We start from the raw sequence: 19,606 nt of genomic DNA, 5'->3' as shown, positions 1-19,606 counted from the left end.
AAAGAATTTTTATCTCTTGTCCTGTGTGTTGATTATATTCTGTAATATTTGTTTGTTGTTTGACTGATTTCTCCATTAGAATGTAAGCTCCCATGAGCACGGAGACTTTCTCCTATTCCCTGTTTCATCCCCAGTGCCTAGGGCAGTGACTAGTAGAGCGATAAATATTTGTTGAATGAATGAAGGATTGCAGTCCCATAGACAGTAAAGTTGTTGATTCAGTGCTTTTGCTTTTTGTATTTAGTTCTGAAAATCCAGAAGGGCTTGATGTTTACATGCACATCTTACAGCTGCTCACCACAGTGGATGATGGAATCCAGGCAATTGGTAAGATGCTTCATGGGGAAGAACTAAGGTTACTCATTTAATTGTTTTCTGTTTTTTTAAATTACTACTTTTCTTTATCATCTTTATTAAGTACAGTGTCCTGATACTGGAAAAGACACTTGGAATTTACTTTTTGACCTGGTCTGCCATGAATTCTGCCAGTCTGATGATCCCCCCATCATCCTTCAAGAACAGAAAACAGTGCTAGCCTCTATTTTTTCAGTGTTGTCTGCCATCTATGCTTCGCAGGCTGAACAGGAGTATCTAAAGATAGAAAAAGGCAAGTATCATTTAGTTCACTGAATTAAGTTCTAGTCTATGAGATTTTTAAAGCCCAGGCTTGTGTTTGCTCTTCATTTAGGTTTTTACTCCCATTTTTTTTTTCTTACTGCTTTTATGCCCCTGATTACAAAAATACTACATACTCTGTACAAAAAATTTATAAAATTTATAAAGGGAAGCATAGTGCTTGTAACCCCACCATCCATACATTCACATGCATATATATTTTCAGTCCTGCTTTTTAGGCAACTTTTTTCATTTAGAAGTATGAAATGAATATTTTCCTATGTAAACAAGTAGTCTTTCACAGAATGACTTTTACGACTACAATTAAATCCATGACCCATCTGGAATTTTTCTGGTGTTACATGTGAGGTATTATTTCAACTTTCTTCCCAAGGGCTACCCAGTTGTTTGTGAATAAACCAGTTTATCCACACTAGTGTGAAATTTCATCATCAGTGTGTTTTAAATTTCCCTGTACATTTTGTTCGGTTCCATTGCTCTACTCGTGTATTAGTACCCATAGTGTTTTAGTTATTAAAGCTTTGTATTTTAATGCTTAGTGGGGCTAGTCCTCCTTCATTCTAATTTTTCAGAAAGTTTTTGAGTATTATTCTTGTCTAACACTGAATTAGCTTGACAAGTTACAAAAACAGAAACTCTTCCTGATATTTTTATTGAGATCATCTTAAATTTATAGCATATCCAAGAAGATGTTGTGCTTCCGCATTTTTTCAAGTCTTACTTTGTGTCCTCAAGAATGTTCTAAGATTTTCTTCATGTAGATCTTGCGTATTTCTGACTAGGTTTATTCCTAGATGTTTTGTTTTGTATTGCTGTTGTCTGTGACGTCTTTTCTTCCATTGATTATTGCTGTTGGAATATATGAAGGCTATTGATTTCTGTATATTTTGCATCTAGTAACCTTACTGAATTCTCTTACTGTTTTTAGTAGTTGTTCCAGTGATGATCTTGGGCTTTATCTGATACTGCTTTGGGTTTAAGTTAGATATGTTTTATCACTTTTCTCCCTCTGATTTCTTTCTCTTATCTAATGGATTGCCTTATACCTCTGGTGTTAAATAATAATGGTGGTAAAACGTCCTTACCTTGTTCCTGACTTTATTAGGAATGATTCTGGAGTTACACCATTTGTCATGATGCTGTTTTGAGCTTAAGCTATTTATGTTTTACCATTTAAGGAGATATTAATCTATTCCTATTTTATTAGAGTTTTTAATCAAAAATGAATGTTGAATATTTTCAAGTGTCTTTTCTGCATTTATGGTAGATAAGTTACCTCATTGAGAAGGTGGCTTTGAGTGCAGACCTACAGGAAATAATGGAGTGAGTCCCGTGACTACGTGGGGAGGAGAGCATTCCAGACAGAGGGGCCGCAGGTGTCAAACCCTGAGTGGGAAGTGTGCCTGGAATGTCTGAGGAGGGGCAGTGAGGCCTGTGTGGCTGGGGGCTCCAGCAAACAGGCCAGGCAGGCGAGAGGGGCTGGAGAGTGAAGGTCCGGGTCAGCCTTTTACTCTGAGTGAGATCGGGCGCTGTGGGGGCTTTGGAGCAGAGGATGGACAGACGTGCTGACATTACTAGGTCCCTCTGGCTGCCATGTTGATAAGAAATGCAGGGGGCTAGTTGGAAGGCTGTGTGAACTTGACGCAAGAGGTGATACAACAGGGATCAAGGTGGTAACAGTGGAGGTGGTGGAACAAATAGTCAGATTGCGATCATTTTTAGGTAGTGCCAATAGGATCTGCTGACAGATAGGATGGGGAGGGTGAGAGGAGAGAAGTCAAATTATGTCTGGCATTTTTGTCCAAAAGAGTTGCCATTTTCTGAGATGGGAAAGACTTTTTTTGTTTGTTTTTCTTTCAGTTTGAGATATAATTGACATACAGCACTGTGCTAGTTTAAGGTGTACAGCGTAGTGACTTGGTGTACATATACTGTGAAATGATTACCACAGTGAGTTTAGTTAATGTCCATCACCTCACATAGTTACAAAAAAATGCTTTTTCCTTGTGATGAGAACTTTTAGGAGGAAAGACTGGGGGTTTTCTTGTTGTTTTTTATTATTATTTCTTTTTATTGAGGTCATAATAGTTTATAACGTTGAAAAATTTCAGTTGTCCATTGTTATTTGTCCATCACCATATATATGTGCCCCTTTATCCTTTGTGGCCACCCCCAACCCCCTTACCCTCTGGTAACAGCTAATCTGTTTTCTTTGTCCATGTGGTAGTTTATCTTCCACATATGAGTGAAATCATACGGTGTTTGTCGTTCTCTGTCTGGCATATTTCACTTAACATGATACCCTCAAGGTCCATCCATGTTGTTGCAAATGGGATGGTTTTGTCTTTTTTTATGGCTGAGGAGTATTCCGTTGTATATATATACACCACATCTTCTTTATCCCTTCATCAGTCGATGGGCACTTGGGTTGCTTCCCTGTCTTGGGTATAGTGAATCATACTGCAGTGAGCATAGGGGGGCGTAAGTCTCTTTGAATTGTTGACTTCAAGTTCTTTGGATAAATACCCAGTAGTGGGATAGCTGGGTCGTATGGTATTTCTATTTTTAATTTTTTGAGAAATCTCCATACTGTTTTCCATAGTGGCTGCACCAGTTTGCATTCCCACCAGCAGGGTATGAGGGTTCCCTTTCCTTCACGTCCTCTCCAACATTTGTTATTTTTTTGTCTTGGTAATTGTAGCCATTCTAACGGGTGTAGAGTGATATCTCATTGTAGTTTTGATTTGCATTTCCCTGATGATTAGTGATGTTGAATATCTTTTCATGTACCTGTTGACCATCTGTATATTTTCTTTGAAAAAATGTCTGTTCATATCCTCTGGCCATTTTGTAATGAGGCTTTATTTTTTGTGTGTGAGGAATATTGGCCCTGAGCTAATATCTGTTGCCAATCCTCCTCTTTTTGCTTGAGGAAGATTGTTGCTGAGCTAACATCTGTACCAATCTTCCTCTATTTTATGTGGGATGCCACCACAGCATGGCTTTGCAGGTGGTGCTAGGTCCTCACCTAGGATCTGAACAGACAAACCCCAGGCCACTGAAGCGGAGTGCACAAATTCAACCACTGTGTCACTGGGCCCATACACTGACCATTTTTTGATTGAGTTGTTTGTTTTTTTTGTTGTTGAGTTATATGAGTTCTTTATATATTTTGGAGATTAACCCCTCGTCAGATATATGATTTGCAAATATTTTCTCCCAGTTGGTGGATTGTCTTTTTGTTTTGTTCTTGGGTTCCTTTGCCTTGCATAAGCTCTTTAGTCTGACGAAGTCCCATTTGTTTATTTTTTCTTTTGTTTCGCTTGCCCAAGTAGGCATGGTATTCAGAAAGATCCTTCTAAGACCGATGAGTGTACTGCCTATATTTTCTTCTAGGAGTTATATAGTTTCACTTCTTACTTTCAAGTCTTTGATCCCTTTTGAGTTAACTTTTCTGTATGGCAAAAGATAATGGCCTACTTTCATTCTTTTGCATGTGGCTGTATGAAAGACTGGTTTTACGTATGTTCGAGATGTCTTTTTGATGTGCAAGTGGAGGTGCCAAGCAGGAGATTCTGATCTGAAGCTGAGGGGAAGGCCTGAGCTGGAATATAAATGTTGGAGCTGTCAGTTGTCATGCTGACGAGCTCTTCTGTAGCCTTAGTGCTTTCTTGTGTCTTGATTTAATGTAGGATGAGAGGAAAATTGATATCTTTTACGACTACTATGTCTGTCTGTTTCTCGTTTTATCATTTGTATTTTGCTTAATGAGTATTACGTCATTTGGTATATAGAGATTCCTTATAAATTGCCCATCTGGGTCTCCTTTCATGCTTTTTTGGCCTGAATCCTGCATATCAGCCAAAAACTTCACACCCTGTTTTCCTTCTGTTTGCATTTGCCACTGATACCTCTGCCGATCTTTGTCTTTTCAACCTTTCTAAATACTCTGTTGTAGGGGTTTTAATTTTTGTTCAATAGATGATTTTGACTCATTTAAATGTATTGATATGGTATTTATGTTTGCTCTGAATGCTGTCGTGGTATATTTTCCATTATGTATATTTATAGTTAAATAAACAGCATATGGCTTATTTGTTTTGTTTCTGTGTGGAGTTCTAACATTTAGAAAGATGTGTATTTTTGGTCTAGGAATTACCTTTATAATTATAACTGCTCTCAAAATATAATTATAACTACACCCCAATTTTTTTTTTAATTCTTAAAATCTAATAACTTAAAGGATATATCTCAGTGTTGGCAATTTCTTATCCCTTTTCCCCTGGTGCTTTCAAACTACAAATTCAACACTTGAAGGTGGCATTCTCGAATTACATTTTAAAATATTTGTTCTGTTCCATCCTTTTGAGTTTCTTCTTTGAGAGTTAGAATTTTATGTCAGATCACCTTTCCTGTCTTCCCTAACTGTTATTTTTTCCACTTAAGGGAACTTCTTGTTTCATTCCCTTTGTTTTGCTGTCCTTTACCCCCTCCATGCCTGGGCTGTGTTCTCAGCAGCATCCACTCTCCTTTGTGCACCTGTCAGCTTTGCCTTACTTTCTGTGGTGGCTTTAATTTCTTCTTTTAACTTCTGCCTTGAGTTCTACCTGCTCAGGTTTTCTCTCCTGTCATCATTCGTTCTTTAGTCTGAGCTCTTTCATCTCTGTTTTGTGTTTAATTACATGTTGTATTAAAGCTCATGGCCAAATGTTATCTTAACACTATCAGCTTCATATCAACTTCTTTTGATGAGTATTATTTGTCTGTCGTTTGTTTTTCTTGTTCCTTTCTTTCTTTTTTCTTTTAGTGTCTTTGTGTTGCTCCTATGCTGGTTTCTTTGTGCGTACTCATCTTTGAATGAATTGGGCTTTTCCTGGATTAACTCTTTCCAGGAAGCTCATGTAGGAGAATGGCTGAGGCTGTGTTCTAGGCTAACGGGAGTTGGGTCTCTGAGTCTCCTGGCTCTTTTTCCCAGGTACGAGGTAGCCATGGTAAAGACTCACGTTTCCCGTTGGCATTTGCTTCCTGTCTATGTGGCTTGTCTGTGGAATTACTCATTTCCCCCTCTTCCTCTGTTTCTTAGAACCCTAAGGAAGCACCGGCTGTCTTGCACACTCCATTCCCGCTGTTGCAAACAAGGGATTCTAGATTTGTGCCTCAGAGGAATGTGCTTAACCTTAGAAAAGCGGACTTTTCTGGCCCTTGTGAGACCTGCAGCCTCACGCGTCCTCTCATCACTTCTTCATGCCCCCCCCCACTTGATTTACCCTGCCTTTGACATTATTCCCACTTGCCTTGTGTTTAAGGTTTCAGCTGTCTCTTAGTTTATCCAAACTGGAATCTGGGTTTTGTTGCTTATTCTCTTTGTTTCTTTGGTGATTTCTAAAAGGAAGAGGGGAGAAATGTTGACCTTGAGCCCGATGCTCTTTCTAACTTCCTTGTATATATGCGCTTTCTGTTGAAAATCATACAGAGAGTTTTTATTTGGAATATTAGAAGTGCATCTTTCTTTTTTTTATTAAGATTATGATAGTTAACAACCTTGTGAAATTACAGTTGTACATCATTATTAGTTATGTTGTAGGTACACCACTTCACCCTTAGTGCCCTCCCCCACCCCCCCCCTTTCCCCTGGTAACCACCGATCAGTTCTCCTTGTCTATATGTTAACTACCACCTATGAGTGGAGTCATACAGAGTTCGTCTTTCTCTGTCTGGAAGAAGCACATCTTTCTTGATGTTATGTGACTCAGTGTTCTTTATCCTTCCCTCACTTCCCAAAACTTTATGTATGATTTTTATGATTGGGTGAGAGAGTAAGGATTAAAGGCACTCCTTTGACTCTAAGCCACTAATTAACACTCACTTCCTTATCCTGCCTTGAGCCTTGAACAGGGGCTTTGCAGAGTTAGGGCTGGGGGTGAGGGAGGGCGAAGGGAGCCTGGTGTGGCATAGATTGATGCGACCTGCAGGGAAATCATGGAGTGAAGGACTCACTGTCAGAGTCGAGGGCTGGTGACAACACAAGTGCGAGAGGAGGAGTAAAGCCAAAGGGAGTATAATAAAGCCACCAGACAGGGGAGGTGCTTAAAGAGGTGACACTGAGTTGAGAAGTAAGGAATACAACTTCTCTGGTTGCTAGTTTTTTAAATGTTGTTTCCATGTATTGTAAATGACCTAAGTTTGGAAGTGAAGTTAGATTTTTTTAAATTAAGATATTGATTCAATGCTAAAGAAAACTTTTTCCTGGATTTGTAACTATTAAGCAGAAATGGTAGGGTTAGAATCAGTGATTGAATCATGTTCATGCTATAGCATATAGTTTGAGTCTGAGTTGTAGTTTTATTTTTTACATTCGATTTTTATTATAGGTTAATTAAAATGACTGTTCAGTCTTTTAAGAAATCATACTATTTTTGAAGCTAACTTAATAAAACATACAATTTAAAAGCTTCGTTTAAGATCTTTATGATCCAGTTTAAAGTTTAAATCTTTTCTCTCTGTGGCCTCCAAGGCCCTGCACGGTGGGACTCCTGTCCGACTCTGACCTCCTCGTGTGCCTCCTGCCCCTGCCCACTTGGCGTGAGCCGCGCTGGCCCTCTGTCTGTTCTTCAGACCTTCCCTGACGTTGCCTGTGTGGCACTTTTGCATTTGTTCCCTCTGCCTGAAATGTTTTCCTGGGCTCTTCACATTGATGCTTCTTACCCTTTAGTTCTCGAATCACTGTCACCTCTTCAGAGAGCCTCCCCTGCCGGCTGCTTTATTAGAGTCCCCTTTAATTTCCTTCATAGAACTTAGCAAAATCTGAAATGATCCGTTTTATTCATTAGCTTATTTAAGCCTCTGGAAGGCTGTGGCCTTGACGGTCTTGTTTACCGCTGTATCTATAGGATGCAGTGTCCAGCACTAGTAGGCGTTCAGTGCAAATGAATGAATGTGTGAAAGACCAAATTTAACTGGCTAATTCCGTGCCTCTTGGTTTCTTTGTACACTAGATCTTCCTCTAATTGACAGCCTGATTCGTGTCCTGCAAAATACAGAACATTGTCAGAAGAAGCCAGAGGACTCGGCAGAGTCTCGCACAGGAGAAACTAAAAAGTCTGATTTAACCCAAGATGATTTCCACTTGAAAATCTTAAAGGATATTTCATGTGAATTTCTTTCTATTATTTTTCAGGTCTTAACAAAGGTAAGGAAGAAGCATTGATAATTTCTTCAGGAAAAGAAAGTGTGAATTGCTTAATGCTCCAAACTTTATTACTATTGTTTTTTAAAATACAAAAGTAGTATAACATATTACATAAATTTAGGGAAATAGAGAAAGAAAAAACTTAGCACCATAAGTTTATAATCTTAAACCAGCAACTGATGTGGTTTGGTGTATTTATATGTGTATTTTTCATGTACTTATAACCCAGTATACACAATTTTTATAGACTGCTCTTTTCACTTAACATTATATTATAAGCACTTTTCCTGACTCTAAATTCGCTGAAAGACTTCTCACTGAGAGCCAGTTTAATACCCAATTTGCCCAAAAATCAATTTTCAAAATTTACTGCAAACTTGTTTTAAGGAATATTCTTCCTGAATATGTTCGGGATAATTAGCATATTCTTCCTTTGAGCATACTTTCTATCCATGTATTTTACAAAAAAAATACATTTATCAATATAACTATGAAGAACACATTCATTGAATTTTTTCAAGAAGAATAGTTTTTGAAACAAGTTTCTGTTATTCTGCTGATTTGGTTTTTGTGTGAATTGTCGTGCTTTCTTTTTCCAGATTTGGAGTTGTTACCTTAGCATAGATTTTCAGAAGTTAGATTATAAGGTTTGACATTATAAAAGTGAAGATGACTGAGGCGTAATGGCTACATATTGCCAAAATGTTTTTTTAACAAAGTATGTAACATGTTAGTTTTACTTGATCCTTATTATTGGGTATTATAATTTTTATATCAAGTAAAGTTCAACAGGTGATAAATTGTGCTTTATTTTGATTTATGTTTTCTGTTATATGGAGGTTGAAACCTTTCCATATATTTGTATATTATGTTTCCTGCTTTGTGAATTTCTCTATTTTGATTATTTGCATGAACTCCTTGGGCAATAATATATTTTTTGCATATTCATTACAAAAATTTCTCCCATTGTTTGCTGTTGCTTTTGTTTTTTTTGGAGGGAGGGACATAGATGTTTGTTTATTTTTAAGTGACAGGAAGATAGGAGGAAGGTGGGCTGAGAACAGACCAGGGATATGTCATGAAAATTCTTCTATGATGTAATTAATAGAAGGTAGATTTAATCTTGAAGAAACTGAGGAGCTACTAAGGATTTTTTTTAAGCATCAAGTGATATGATCTGATTAGGAAGATTACTCCAGAAGCAATGGAGAGGATTAGAGAGCACTGAGGCTGGAGGCCCAGAGACCAGCCAGCAGGCTCTGGTGGTTGATAATCTTCAAGAATAATCTGAAAAATAATAAGAGCCGAAACAGTGGAAGTGTGGTTGGAGAGGAGGGGTGGGATGAGTGAGATTGAGGAGAGTAGATTAAGCACCTCGGCGGGGTCAGCCGCAGAGGAGGAAGGTCCTGGCTGTGTCCCGAGTTTCTGTTTGTGCAGCAGGGCGGGTGGGTGCTCGTGCCCTAAGGACTAGTGGAGCGCGTGTTTGGGTGACAGGAGGAGGAACGATGCTGGGTTCAGTTTGGGACATTTGAAATGCCTGTAGGATCAGTAGGAATTGTAGATACTCATTTGTATTTATTTACCAGATAAAGCTTTAGAAGTTTTCCTTTTTTGACATTAAATGGTTTTTTGTGTCTGTTTCAGGAGACTGTAGCTCAGGGACTAAAGGAGGGCCAGTTAAGCAAACAGAAGTGTTCCTGTGCATTTCAAAATCTTCTTCCTTTCTATAGCCCTGTGGTGAGTATGAGTGAATGTACAGGTTGCTGAGTTCCAGAGGATTACTAAATAAAGTGTTTTTAAGTAAGTGCTTAATCTCTGAGGCCATTGTCAAAAAAGATAGTGCATACAATTGACCCGACTTAATGCCTTTGTCAGATAGATGACTGCTGGATAATTCAGGGGACTAGCCTGAATCACAATTCTAATTTTATTTTATTTTTTTGGTGAGGAAGATTGGCCCTGAGCTAACATCTGTCACCTGTCTTCCTCTTTTTTGCTTGAGGAAGATTGTCCCTAAGCTAACATCTGTGCCAGTCTTCTTCCATTTTGTAAGTGGGTTGCCTCCACAGCATGACCTGACAAACGGTGTGTAGGTCTGCGCCTGGGATCCGAACCCATGAACCCCAGGCTGCCAAAGTGGAGCACATGGACTTAACCACTATGCCACTGGGCTGGCCCCACGATTCTAATTTTAAGAGAAAGAAATCAACACTGAATTTATCTGACCCCTTTCTGTTACAAAGTAGACAGCATATATATTAAGCAAAAATAAGATTCTTAGGTAGGATTAGTCAGTAGGTTTTATGGGTCTTCAAATTACATCACATTTGCTACCATTAGAGGTAATTTCAAAATAAGAACTTTTTTTTTTGACGAGGATCAGCCCTAGCTAACATCTGTTGCCAATCCTGCTCTTTTTGCTGAGGAAGACGGGCCCTGAGCTCACATCCGTGCCCCTCTTCCTCTACTTTATATGTGGGACCGCTGCCACAGCGTGGCTCAACAAGCAGTGCATAGGTCTGCACCTGGGATCTGAACCGGCAAACCGCAGGCCGCCAAAGCAGAACATGCAAACTTAACTGCTGTGCCACCAGGCTGGCCCCAAAATAAGAACTTTTTTCGGAAAATGAAGTATGGAATGTGGGAGTGAGGGGACATGTCAGCAAGGAGGATGGTGATAAACTCTAATAATGGACCCTAAAGGGGAAGCAGCAGGAAGATAAATACTAGTTCAAGAGTGAAACAAAATGGTGAGGGCTGGTTCCCTCCTGATGTTTCAGAGGACCAGCCAGGAGGTACCTTGACTGTCCTCCAGGAGTCTGTTAACGTTTCTTTTCCACTGAACTGTTTAGAAACCACAGTAGAGCATTTTTATAGTCAACAGTTAGTACCTTAAACCACCCTTTTCCCTGCTTAGGTTTTGGGTCTTTTGTGTGACTCACAGGTGGAAGACTTCCTGAGAGTCCTGCGTGAAGTTGATGAGACTCTGGCTGATGACCTGGAGGAGGCCTTCCCAAGTTCGAAGGTTCACACTTAAAAACTGAATTGGAATCTCCTCTGGCCAAGAAATAAACTTTATTTTCTTCACTGGCGGTTGAAATTGATGAATAGGAAGTATTAGATAAAGCCTGTATTAGGTCATAGTTGTCTGGGATTACACTCCTGCCCCTCTCCCTCCCCCAGCCCCACCTCACTTTTATTTGGCATTGGAATCTGGAGTTTCACCACCATCAAGGCCCCCTCCCCCCTCTTTTTGTATTTGTTGTGTGGTATTTGTCATCTTCAGATAAAGAAAACAAAAATATGCAAGCTTATCATTGAGGTTCTTTTTAGAATATTTGAGGGGTTGGTGAGGATTTTCTTCATAATCTTTAATGTGATTTTTACATGAAAAAAATTTTTTTAATTATTTTATTATTTCTTACTTCTTGTTTTTCTTTTGTTTGTTCTTTTGTGAGGAAGATTGGCCCTGAGCTAACATCTGTGCCAGTCTTCCTCTTTTAGGTGCGATGCCCCACAGCATGGCCTGAGGAGCAGTGCTAGGTCTGCACCTGGGATTGAAACCTATGAACCTGGGCCGCCGAAGTAGGGTGCGCAGACTTAACCACTGTGCCACTGGGCTCACCCCCAAAATTTGTATCCACTGCAGCTGCATTCAGCTACACTAATAGAAAACCCTACTATCGTAACTTAACCCAATAGCTTTTGTGTATCTTGTGCAATAAGAAATCCGGAGGTGGGTAGTCCAGACCCGATTTGGTTGCTCAGGGACCCTGATTCCTTTCACCTCCCCACGTGATCTGCCATATAGACCTTTGTGTTCATATTTATTATCTTGTGGTTAAGGGGACTATGACGTCTCTGAATCTTCCATCTACATTCGGGGAGTGGGGAGGAGAAAGATGCAAAGGGGCTTTATCCTCTCAAATCTTCACCTTTCTGTTTTGGAAGGACAGCGCTCCCTGGCCAGAACCACATCACGTGGCCATCCTTAACTGCAGATGTTTGGGGTCAAGTTTTTTCCCTTTACAGCCTCTGTAGGAGAGGGAGGCAAGACAGAAGGGAGATATGAATGGCTTTTGGATAGTTGATCCATGGTGTTTGCCACAGTGTGCAAAATATTTGAGCCATTTTGTGATTGTTAATTTTGTTGATTCTGTGCCAGAGTGTTAGTAACAACTCAGAAGCAGTTAGTAGTTTAGCTTTGTTACAGTTCTGTTTTTTTTCTTTGTGTATGTGTGAAGATAGAAGTGCTAACATTTTGATGAAAGCGCATTAGCAAAAATCTCTTTTTCAGCATGATTCCAGTGGTTGGGTTTTAGAAAATGATTTGCTTTAGTGAGTTCAGAGTTTTTAAATTAAGATTGAGGGAGTTACTTTTGATCGTTTACAAACTGCTATCCATGATTTTCTCTCTCATACTTTTATCACTCTTTGTAGTGCTTCCTAATGAAATATATTCAGAGAATCAACCAAGTACACTTATGGAAGCATCCAGTTTGCATTATTTCAGTTACTGAAAGTGGAATCGTAACCAAACTCAGTGGGTTCATCTCTTGGTGAGTGCGGAGCCAAAAAGCACAACCAAGCAGAAATAGGTGAAGAAAGCTTTATTACCTGTGCAAGCAAATGGAGAACACTGGGGATAACTCCCAAAGCAGTGTCTCCCCGAGCTCAGTGCTCATGGAGACTCTGCAAAAGAGGGCGGAAGATCCAGGTTGATTTGCATAATAGCTGTAACAGCTGTGTTCACTGTGTTCTTTTAAGGCACATGCATAGCATGTATACATGTTACTACATACACTATATGATCTAAAAATGGCTTTTTGGACCCTCCCAGGGAGGAGAATTTAAGATGCTAAATAGTTTAGGTAACTTCAGGACATCTGGTGCTGGAATATTTTGTGGAGGTCTTTCTGCAAACCATGTCATTTCTCTATATGTGATTTCTACAGAACACATAGTTTCTTTTTGTCTGAAAAACACTTGACAGATTATGTTAGTTGTTAACCAGATCCTCAATAATCCTTTCTTTGCTTGGTTACAGAATTTTTAATAGATTTTAAGAAAATATCAGTTATGAATGACAAAGCCAGCCTTTAAACTCTTCTAGAGTAGCCCATTCCCAGTTGATTGCAGAATATTCTTAGCTTTAAAGCATTGTTCTTGCCTCACACTTTGTATTCTTTCCTTGAGTAACTTTTGCTGATAAACACAGGAGATAGTGTTATTGGGAAGAGATATACATTTTCTGATGTGAAGGTGGTTTCATTGTTGACAATGTCCCTGCTGAAAAGAATTGAACTGTAAAATTAAGATCTTGATAGGTTTGCTTTATGTGTATTTGCATGTCTTCAATGCTAACCTTATCCACAGGCTGAACGTGGCTGTGTTTAACATGAGATTTCAAGGTGAAACCACTCCTACCTGCTGGCCAATGCTACACACTCCGTTCTTGTTCTCTCTCTCTCTTTTTTTTTTTTTTTTTTTTGAGGAAGATTAGCCCGAGCTAACTGCTGCCAATCCTCCTCTTTTTGCTGAGGAAAACTGGCCCTGAGTTAACATCCATGCCCATCTTCCTCTACTTTATATGTGGGACGCCTACCACAGCATGGTGTGCCAAGCAGTGCCATGTCCGCACCCAGGATCCGACCTGGCGAACCCCAGGCCTCTAAAGTGGAACGTGCGCACTTAACCACTGCACCACCGGGCTGGAGCCTCTTGTTATCTCTTGAAGTTTAACAGTTAAGATGCAAATAACCCCATGAGAGTAAAACTCTGATTTATTAGTTATGTTTGCCTCAGTACATATGAATTTCACCTTTTGTTTTCCTGAGAGCACGTTTTAAAAGGGGGAGCACAAGGATCTTGGTATCTGAGGGAAAGAGTGCAGCTCAAAGCTGGTGAGTTACAAAGGGAGAAAACGGATATGTTGTGAGAAGGCTGGTGATGTCCAGGTTACTGTCTGCTTCCCATTTCTGGCTTGGACCTGCCCTGTTTACTTGTTACTAATTGCTATTGTAACAGCATGAGGTGGTGTATATGTTCATAGTACTTATTTTGATATGTTTCAAAACTTCCTAAATCTATAAATTATAATAAACAGTTTTTTTAAAAGAGCAGAGGGCCGGCCCCATGGCCGAGTGGTTAAGTTCACACACTCCACTTTGGTGTCCCAGGCTTTGCCAGTTTGGATCCTGGGCACAGACCAACACACTGCTCATCAAGCCATGCTGTGGCAGCATCCCACACAGAAGAACTGGGATGACCTACAACTCGGATATACAACTATGTACTGGGGCTTTGGAAAGAAAAATTTTTAAAAAAGAGACAGATTGGCAACAGGTGTTAGCTCAGGGCCAATCTTCCTCACTAAAACAAGCATGCTTTAAAAAGAAAAAAAGAGCAATGTTAAAACTTTTTTAATCTACACAATCTGATGAATTCACCAAAAAAAAATTCATGCTTACATTAATTACAGTGATGTTTTGAAACGGTGCTTTCTCCAGAAGCATAAATGTGAAATTTGGAGGTATACCTACAAATGAAACTGAAACTCATTCTTTTGCCTGTCCTTTATTGCAGGGGAGGGGAGAAATAACAAGAGGAACTTGAGTTAGCATTTGTTAAATATGTCATTCTATTTCTAATTAAATTTGAGTTTGATTTTGAAGTATCTAAGCCACTTAAGACCAGAACACAGAAGACATGTTCTCCGTCTGCCTACTGCGTTTTTTTTTTTTTTAAGGTATTTTATCACCTGCTGTTAATGGGATATAGCTAAATTGTTTTCTTGGTTGATCCAACTTTGTAGATAAGAAGGCTTTCTACTCTTTCTTCAACATTTCCCATTGCCTTGGCTTTGGATTAGGTACCCTGGATTATTGGCATGTAAGTGGAAAAAGAAGTTTAAAAGCCGCCTTTCAACATATATATTTTTTTTGATGAGGCATGTCGACAAAAATAATCCATAACCAATCTATAAATGAAAATACGGGTGAGTTTATTCTGAGCTTAAATCTTAGGATTATAGCCCGGGAGAGTCTTTCCACAAAGGAACAGAGCACTCCAAAGAAGTGGGGGTACACAGGGTGGTTATATACCCTCAAAGAGGGTGTTTCACATGTGATTGGAATGTCCCTCCCACAATAGTCACAAGATTGCCCTGTCGGCACAGCGCTTGATGGACACAGCAGGTAGTGGGTCTGCTCTCTCAGAGGGCGTAGCAGGAGGCAAGTCTATTGTCTCAAGCTGGGTGGTCACAGGTGAGCAAGGCAATCAATTCCTAGCCTAAGGAAAGATACTTAGTCCTTAAGGAGATGCCAACGTTGGGAGGGGGAGAGAAGTTGCACCTTTATCTCAAGGGCCTTTGCTCTTGCCATAGGGAGTGTCTAAAGCAGATATACAATGCGTGCTCAACGGCCTCGGTCAGGCCCTTTTGGAAAGACAAGGTCAGGCCGAATTAGGTTTACACCAAATGGCTTCCTCATATTCTCCAATATATCCTATAACTTGCCATTTTTATTTGTCAGGCACATGCAGAAACCAACCATATTAATTAAGACATTAAAAAGCAACCTCTGTTTGGGATTCAAAAAATCTTAAATGCATGAAATGTTGAACGCCACTTTCTGTTGTGCAGGAACGGGCTGTAGTGATGCCGTGTCTGAGAGCTAACTGTGAACTTGAGTAAACTGAAGAAAAGGAATAGTACACTTATAGATTATCTTGCCTGTCTTAACTAGCATTTTTAAAAGCTGATCTGTAGCCTATGTTTTAAGAAATCAGGCAATATTCGTTTAGGACTGAACTGTGTATTCTACTTGAGCTTATATTCTCTTTTACCCCTTCGCAATTCCATCTGCTCTCTGCTCCTGGCAGAAGTTTTAAGAAAGAAAACAGGTAAACACCACTCTCAAATTAGTCCATACCAGTACTTTTCTTTCTACTGTGTGGTGAGATCTAATCCAAGAACCATCATTAAAAGTCATGTTTCTAGTGGAATGATATTGATGCGGGGTCGGTGAGCCGAGGAGTCGAAAGAAAGATTTCTTAGACTCTTAAGATCTGGCAGTAGTGCTCTTTTATTTAGAGAGTAGAATAGCATGGGGACAGGACCCATGGGCAGTCAGAGTTTCTGCTGCTGCTGCTGCTGCTGCTGCTGCCCCCGCTGGCATGGGGACAGGGCCCATGGGCAGGCAGAGCAGCTGCTGCTGCCCCCGCTGGCATGGGGACAGGACCCATGGGCAGGCAGAGCTGGTGCGTGGGGACAGGACCCACGGGCAGTCAGAGCTCCTGCTGCTGCCCAGAGTTGAGGGTTAGGGCTAATTTTATAAGGCATGGGTATGTGAATCATCTCTTTACAAGACAAAGGAAAGAACATGAAAAAAAGTTAAAATGGTATCAGTGCAGGTGGGGTCTGGTTGTTGGGTGATCCCATGACTTTTAGACAAGAATCAAATCGGATTAAGTAAAGGTCAGAAGCCACCACCCTAAATCAGTTACATGAGATTGCCAGACAGCAACCAACTTAAATTCTTGCCTTCCCCATTAAGAGTTTCTAGGGATAAGGTCATCTCTCCTCTTCTTCCTGGTACAGAGAGGGAGGCACCTTTTACAGATAGAGATTTACCTTACAAATGTAATTGTGTCCCAACAAGGGCAAGTTCCATTCCCCAGAGCCTCCTTCCCTGTCCCAGTTTATCGAAAGCAATCAGCCCAAAACAATCCTGATGCCAAAGAGACATATCCTGGCGTGGCCAATTTCAGGTCCCTACAAGGTCATCCCCCCTTCCTTCACAAACGCAAATGTCTCAAAAGGGCAAGCAAAATTCCAGTCCTCGGAGCCTGCTTCTCATCTACAGTTTTAAAAGTAACCAGCCTAAAAATCCTCATCATAAACCATTTTAAAATTAAGCAGCCTAAAAATCCTCATCAATATGATGTCTTAGATTTGCTTCAGAATAGCCTGGGATGAGGGGGAGGAAGGGGTTAAGGGAATAGGTGACAAGATTGGCCAAGAATTGGAATTGCTGAAGTTGGAAGATGATTACATGGGAATCTGTTCTACTGTTCTTTCTATTTTTGTATATGTTTGAGGTTTCCTCCTAATGTTTTTTAAAAGCAAGTAAATCACACACAATTTTAAGCCTTAATTTAATTATGAATGATACTTATTCCTTTTATGTCTAAGTAAAAAACTATTGTATTAGCATTTAACTATTGAATTCAACACAATTCAAACCAACATAAATACTTGATAGAAAAGATTATCACCAGTATGTAACCAATTATGTAAAAATTATCATCTTGTTGTTTTAGCTGACTCGACAAGGAGACTTGTCATGAGGAATGTTAGTGACCAGTAACCAGATAGGAACTGATGTCGTATATGTTTTAGCACCATACTGGGGTACTTCTACTAACAAAAGTTCTTATTGGTGATCTTTAATGGTGTATTTTGTGGGTAAAGGAAACTAAGAGAAAGAAGCAGAATCACAGAATTTTAGAGATGGACAGATTATTAGAGACCACCTGTGGCCAGTGCTTATTCACTAGGTTAGTCAGATGAGCCTGGGCCAATGCAGTCCTGAGGGCCAGGCCAGGCCTAAAGCAGCAACCAAAGGACACCAGGTAAGACTGGAAGCGGGAGGCCACCTGGTGGATGCTTCCAGCCTTCCACTCTCACCTCATGGTGTTTGTTCATCAGCATGACTGCTCTGCGTCTCTGTATGGAATGCAGAGTCTGCATTGCCAAAATATCATGATGTACTTCAGATTAATATGCATAAAGTCAGATTTGCTTGAATCCAATTTTGTACAAGTGAGGGAACATCTGTAATGTGAAAGCTAACGAGCCTCCATTGGTTTCTAGTTAGTTTTCAAAGCCAGAGAGTTTGGAACATTAGACGACTACTTATACCATGACTTTTGTCCCCGTGTGAGTGCCCTTTTTTAACAGCTGTGTTTTCCCTTGAAGTCCATGCCTGCAAGACTTACATAACTTAGCAGCATTGTGGTCTAGGCCATTCTCACTTTACCCCAATTCTCTGTGTCTCAGAGCCCTGGTGAGGGGTGAAATTCTGGAAACGGGCCATGCCACACTGAGACCAGACCTAGAAGGGAGATCTGTATCTCAGGCAGTTGTGGGTCACTGACCAGCCTGTGGATTGGCGACTTTGGGCTAAGTGTCCACCCCTAATATAATCAACTGAAATTGAAACGAAAATGAATGTGATACAGAATTTGTCTAAGGACACAGAACAGTGTAGTAGACACCAGAATTACATACCTAGTAGAAATGGCCACCATTTACTGAGAGGTTACTGTGTGCCAGGCACTCTGTGGAGATCTTTGTATACATTATCTTCTTTAATTCTGCAGTAATCTCACAAGGTAATTACCATTTAACAGATGGAGAAATGAAGATTCAAGGTGGTTAAGTAACTCGGCCAAAGTTACATAGACAGTAAGTAGCTGACCCAGGTTTGAATCCAGGCTTGCCTGACCCCAAAGCACGTTGTTTTAACCCCTATACTATACTTGGACCCTGTAGGTAGAGATGGACCAGATCTTGAAGGGTCCTATATATCTTGTGGAATAGACACCTGAGATATCTGCTTATCCATGCCGCCTTCTCTGAGAATTGTCCCCGAGCCACCCACATTCTTCCTCTGGTTACAGTGTATGGTTGAAGAAGGGATCCATTGCTGACCCAGGCTGGGCAGATCACATTGGGTCAGGGGCATTGGACTCTAAAGATCAAGTAACTTTCAAGGCTGAGGACACTGGGGGCAGCCAGCCGTGTTTGTTGTCTACTACGTACGAGGCGTTGTTCTAAACACTAGAAAGATAGCAGTGAAAAAAGCCCAGAGTCTGCATACTGACAATACTGCAGAGGACAAAGACAAAATCTTGCCAAATGGAGCTTACCTTCTAAAGAGTCGTGTGTAAGAGGTACCAAGGAAGAAGCTGGTCTGCAGAGAGGGACAGATAAGAAGTCATGTGGCCTATAGCAGATTGGATCATTGTTCTCAGTTCTTCACCTCTGTGCACCCCGGGTGGTTTCTCAGTGGATGGAGTATACTTCCCTGGCCCTTGACTTTGAGCTTGGCCAATAGAATGTTAATGGAGCTGATGGAAGCAGAGTACTTTGATGCACCATCCTTTTTTAAGGCTGAAGAATATTCTAGTGTGTGTGTGTGTGTGTGTGTGTGTGTGTGTGTATATATATATATATATATATATACACACACACGTCACATTTTCTTTATCTATCTGTCAGTGGACATTTAGGTTTCTTCTGTGTCTTGGGTTTGTGGATAATGCTGCAGTGAACATGGGCGTGCAGATATCTCTTTGAAATCCTGATTTCAGTCCCTTCAGAAATGGACCCAGAAGTGAGATTGCTGGATCATATGGGAGTTTTATTTTTAATTTTTTTGAGGAACCTCCATACTATTTTCCATAGTGGCTGCACCAGTTTACATTCCCACAAACAGTATACAAGACTCCTTTACGCCACATCCTTGCCCACACTTATCTTTGTTTTGTTTTGTTTTTTTAATAATAGCCATCCTAACTGGTGTGAGGTGATATCTCATTTTGGTTTTGATTTGCGTTTCCCTGATGATCAGTGATGTTGAGCACATTTTCATATACCTGTTGACCATTTGTATGTCTTTGGAGAAGTGTCTATTTAGTTCCTTTGCCAATTTTTCAATCCAGTTATTTGGGTTTTTTGCTGTTGACTTGCAGGAGCTCCTTATATATTTGGATATT

At 40.2% G+C, this 19,606-nt stretch overlaps 1 protein-coding gene across 4 annotated transcripts in view; it reads left to right on the top strand.

Moving 5' to 3' along the window:
* The window catches only part of SAAL1 (serum amyloid A like 1), a 57,604-nt gene that overhangs the window by 16,157 nt on the left and 21,841 nt on the right, over positions 1–19,606 (top strand). For 2 of the 4 annotated variants that reach the window (XM_070274931.1, XM_070274929.1), the window contains exons 8-12: positions 245–327; positions 419–607; positions 7,632–7,825; positions 9,470–9,562; positions 10,770–10,850. In XM_070274931.1, coding sequence (XP_070131032.1) covers positions 245–327; positions 419–607; positions 7,632–7,825; positions 9,470–9,562; positions 10,770–10,850 — 640 coding nt within the window. Of the gene's footprint in view, positions 1–244; positions 328–418; positions 608–7,631; positions 7,826–9,469; positions 9,563–10,769; positions 10,913–11,287; positions 14,229–19,606 lie in introns of those variants that run through there. The other 2 variants (XM_070274930.1, XM_023646154.2) reach the window with 2 other exon arrangements.

Source organism: Equus caballus, chromosome 7 (genome assembly GCF_041296265.1).
Source record: "Equus caballus isolate H_3958 breed thoroughbred chromosome 7, TB-T2T, whole genome shotgun sequence".
NCBI lineage: Eukaryota > Metazoa > Chordata > Mammalia > Perissodactyla > Equidae > Equus > Equus caballus.
This window is presented reverse-complemented; position numbering and strand designations above follow the sequence as displayed.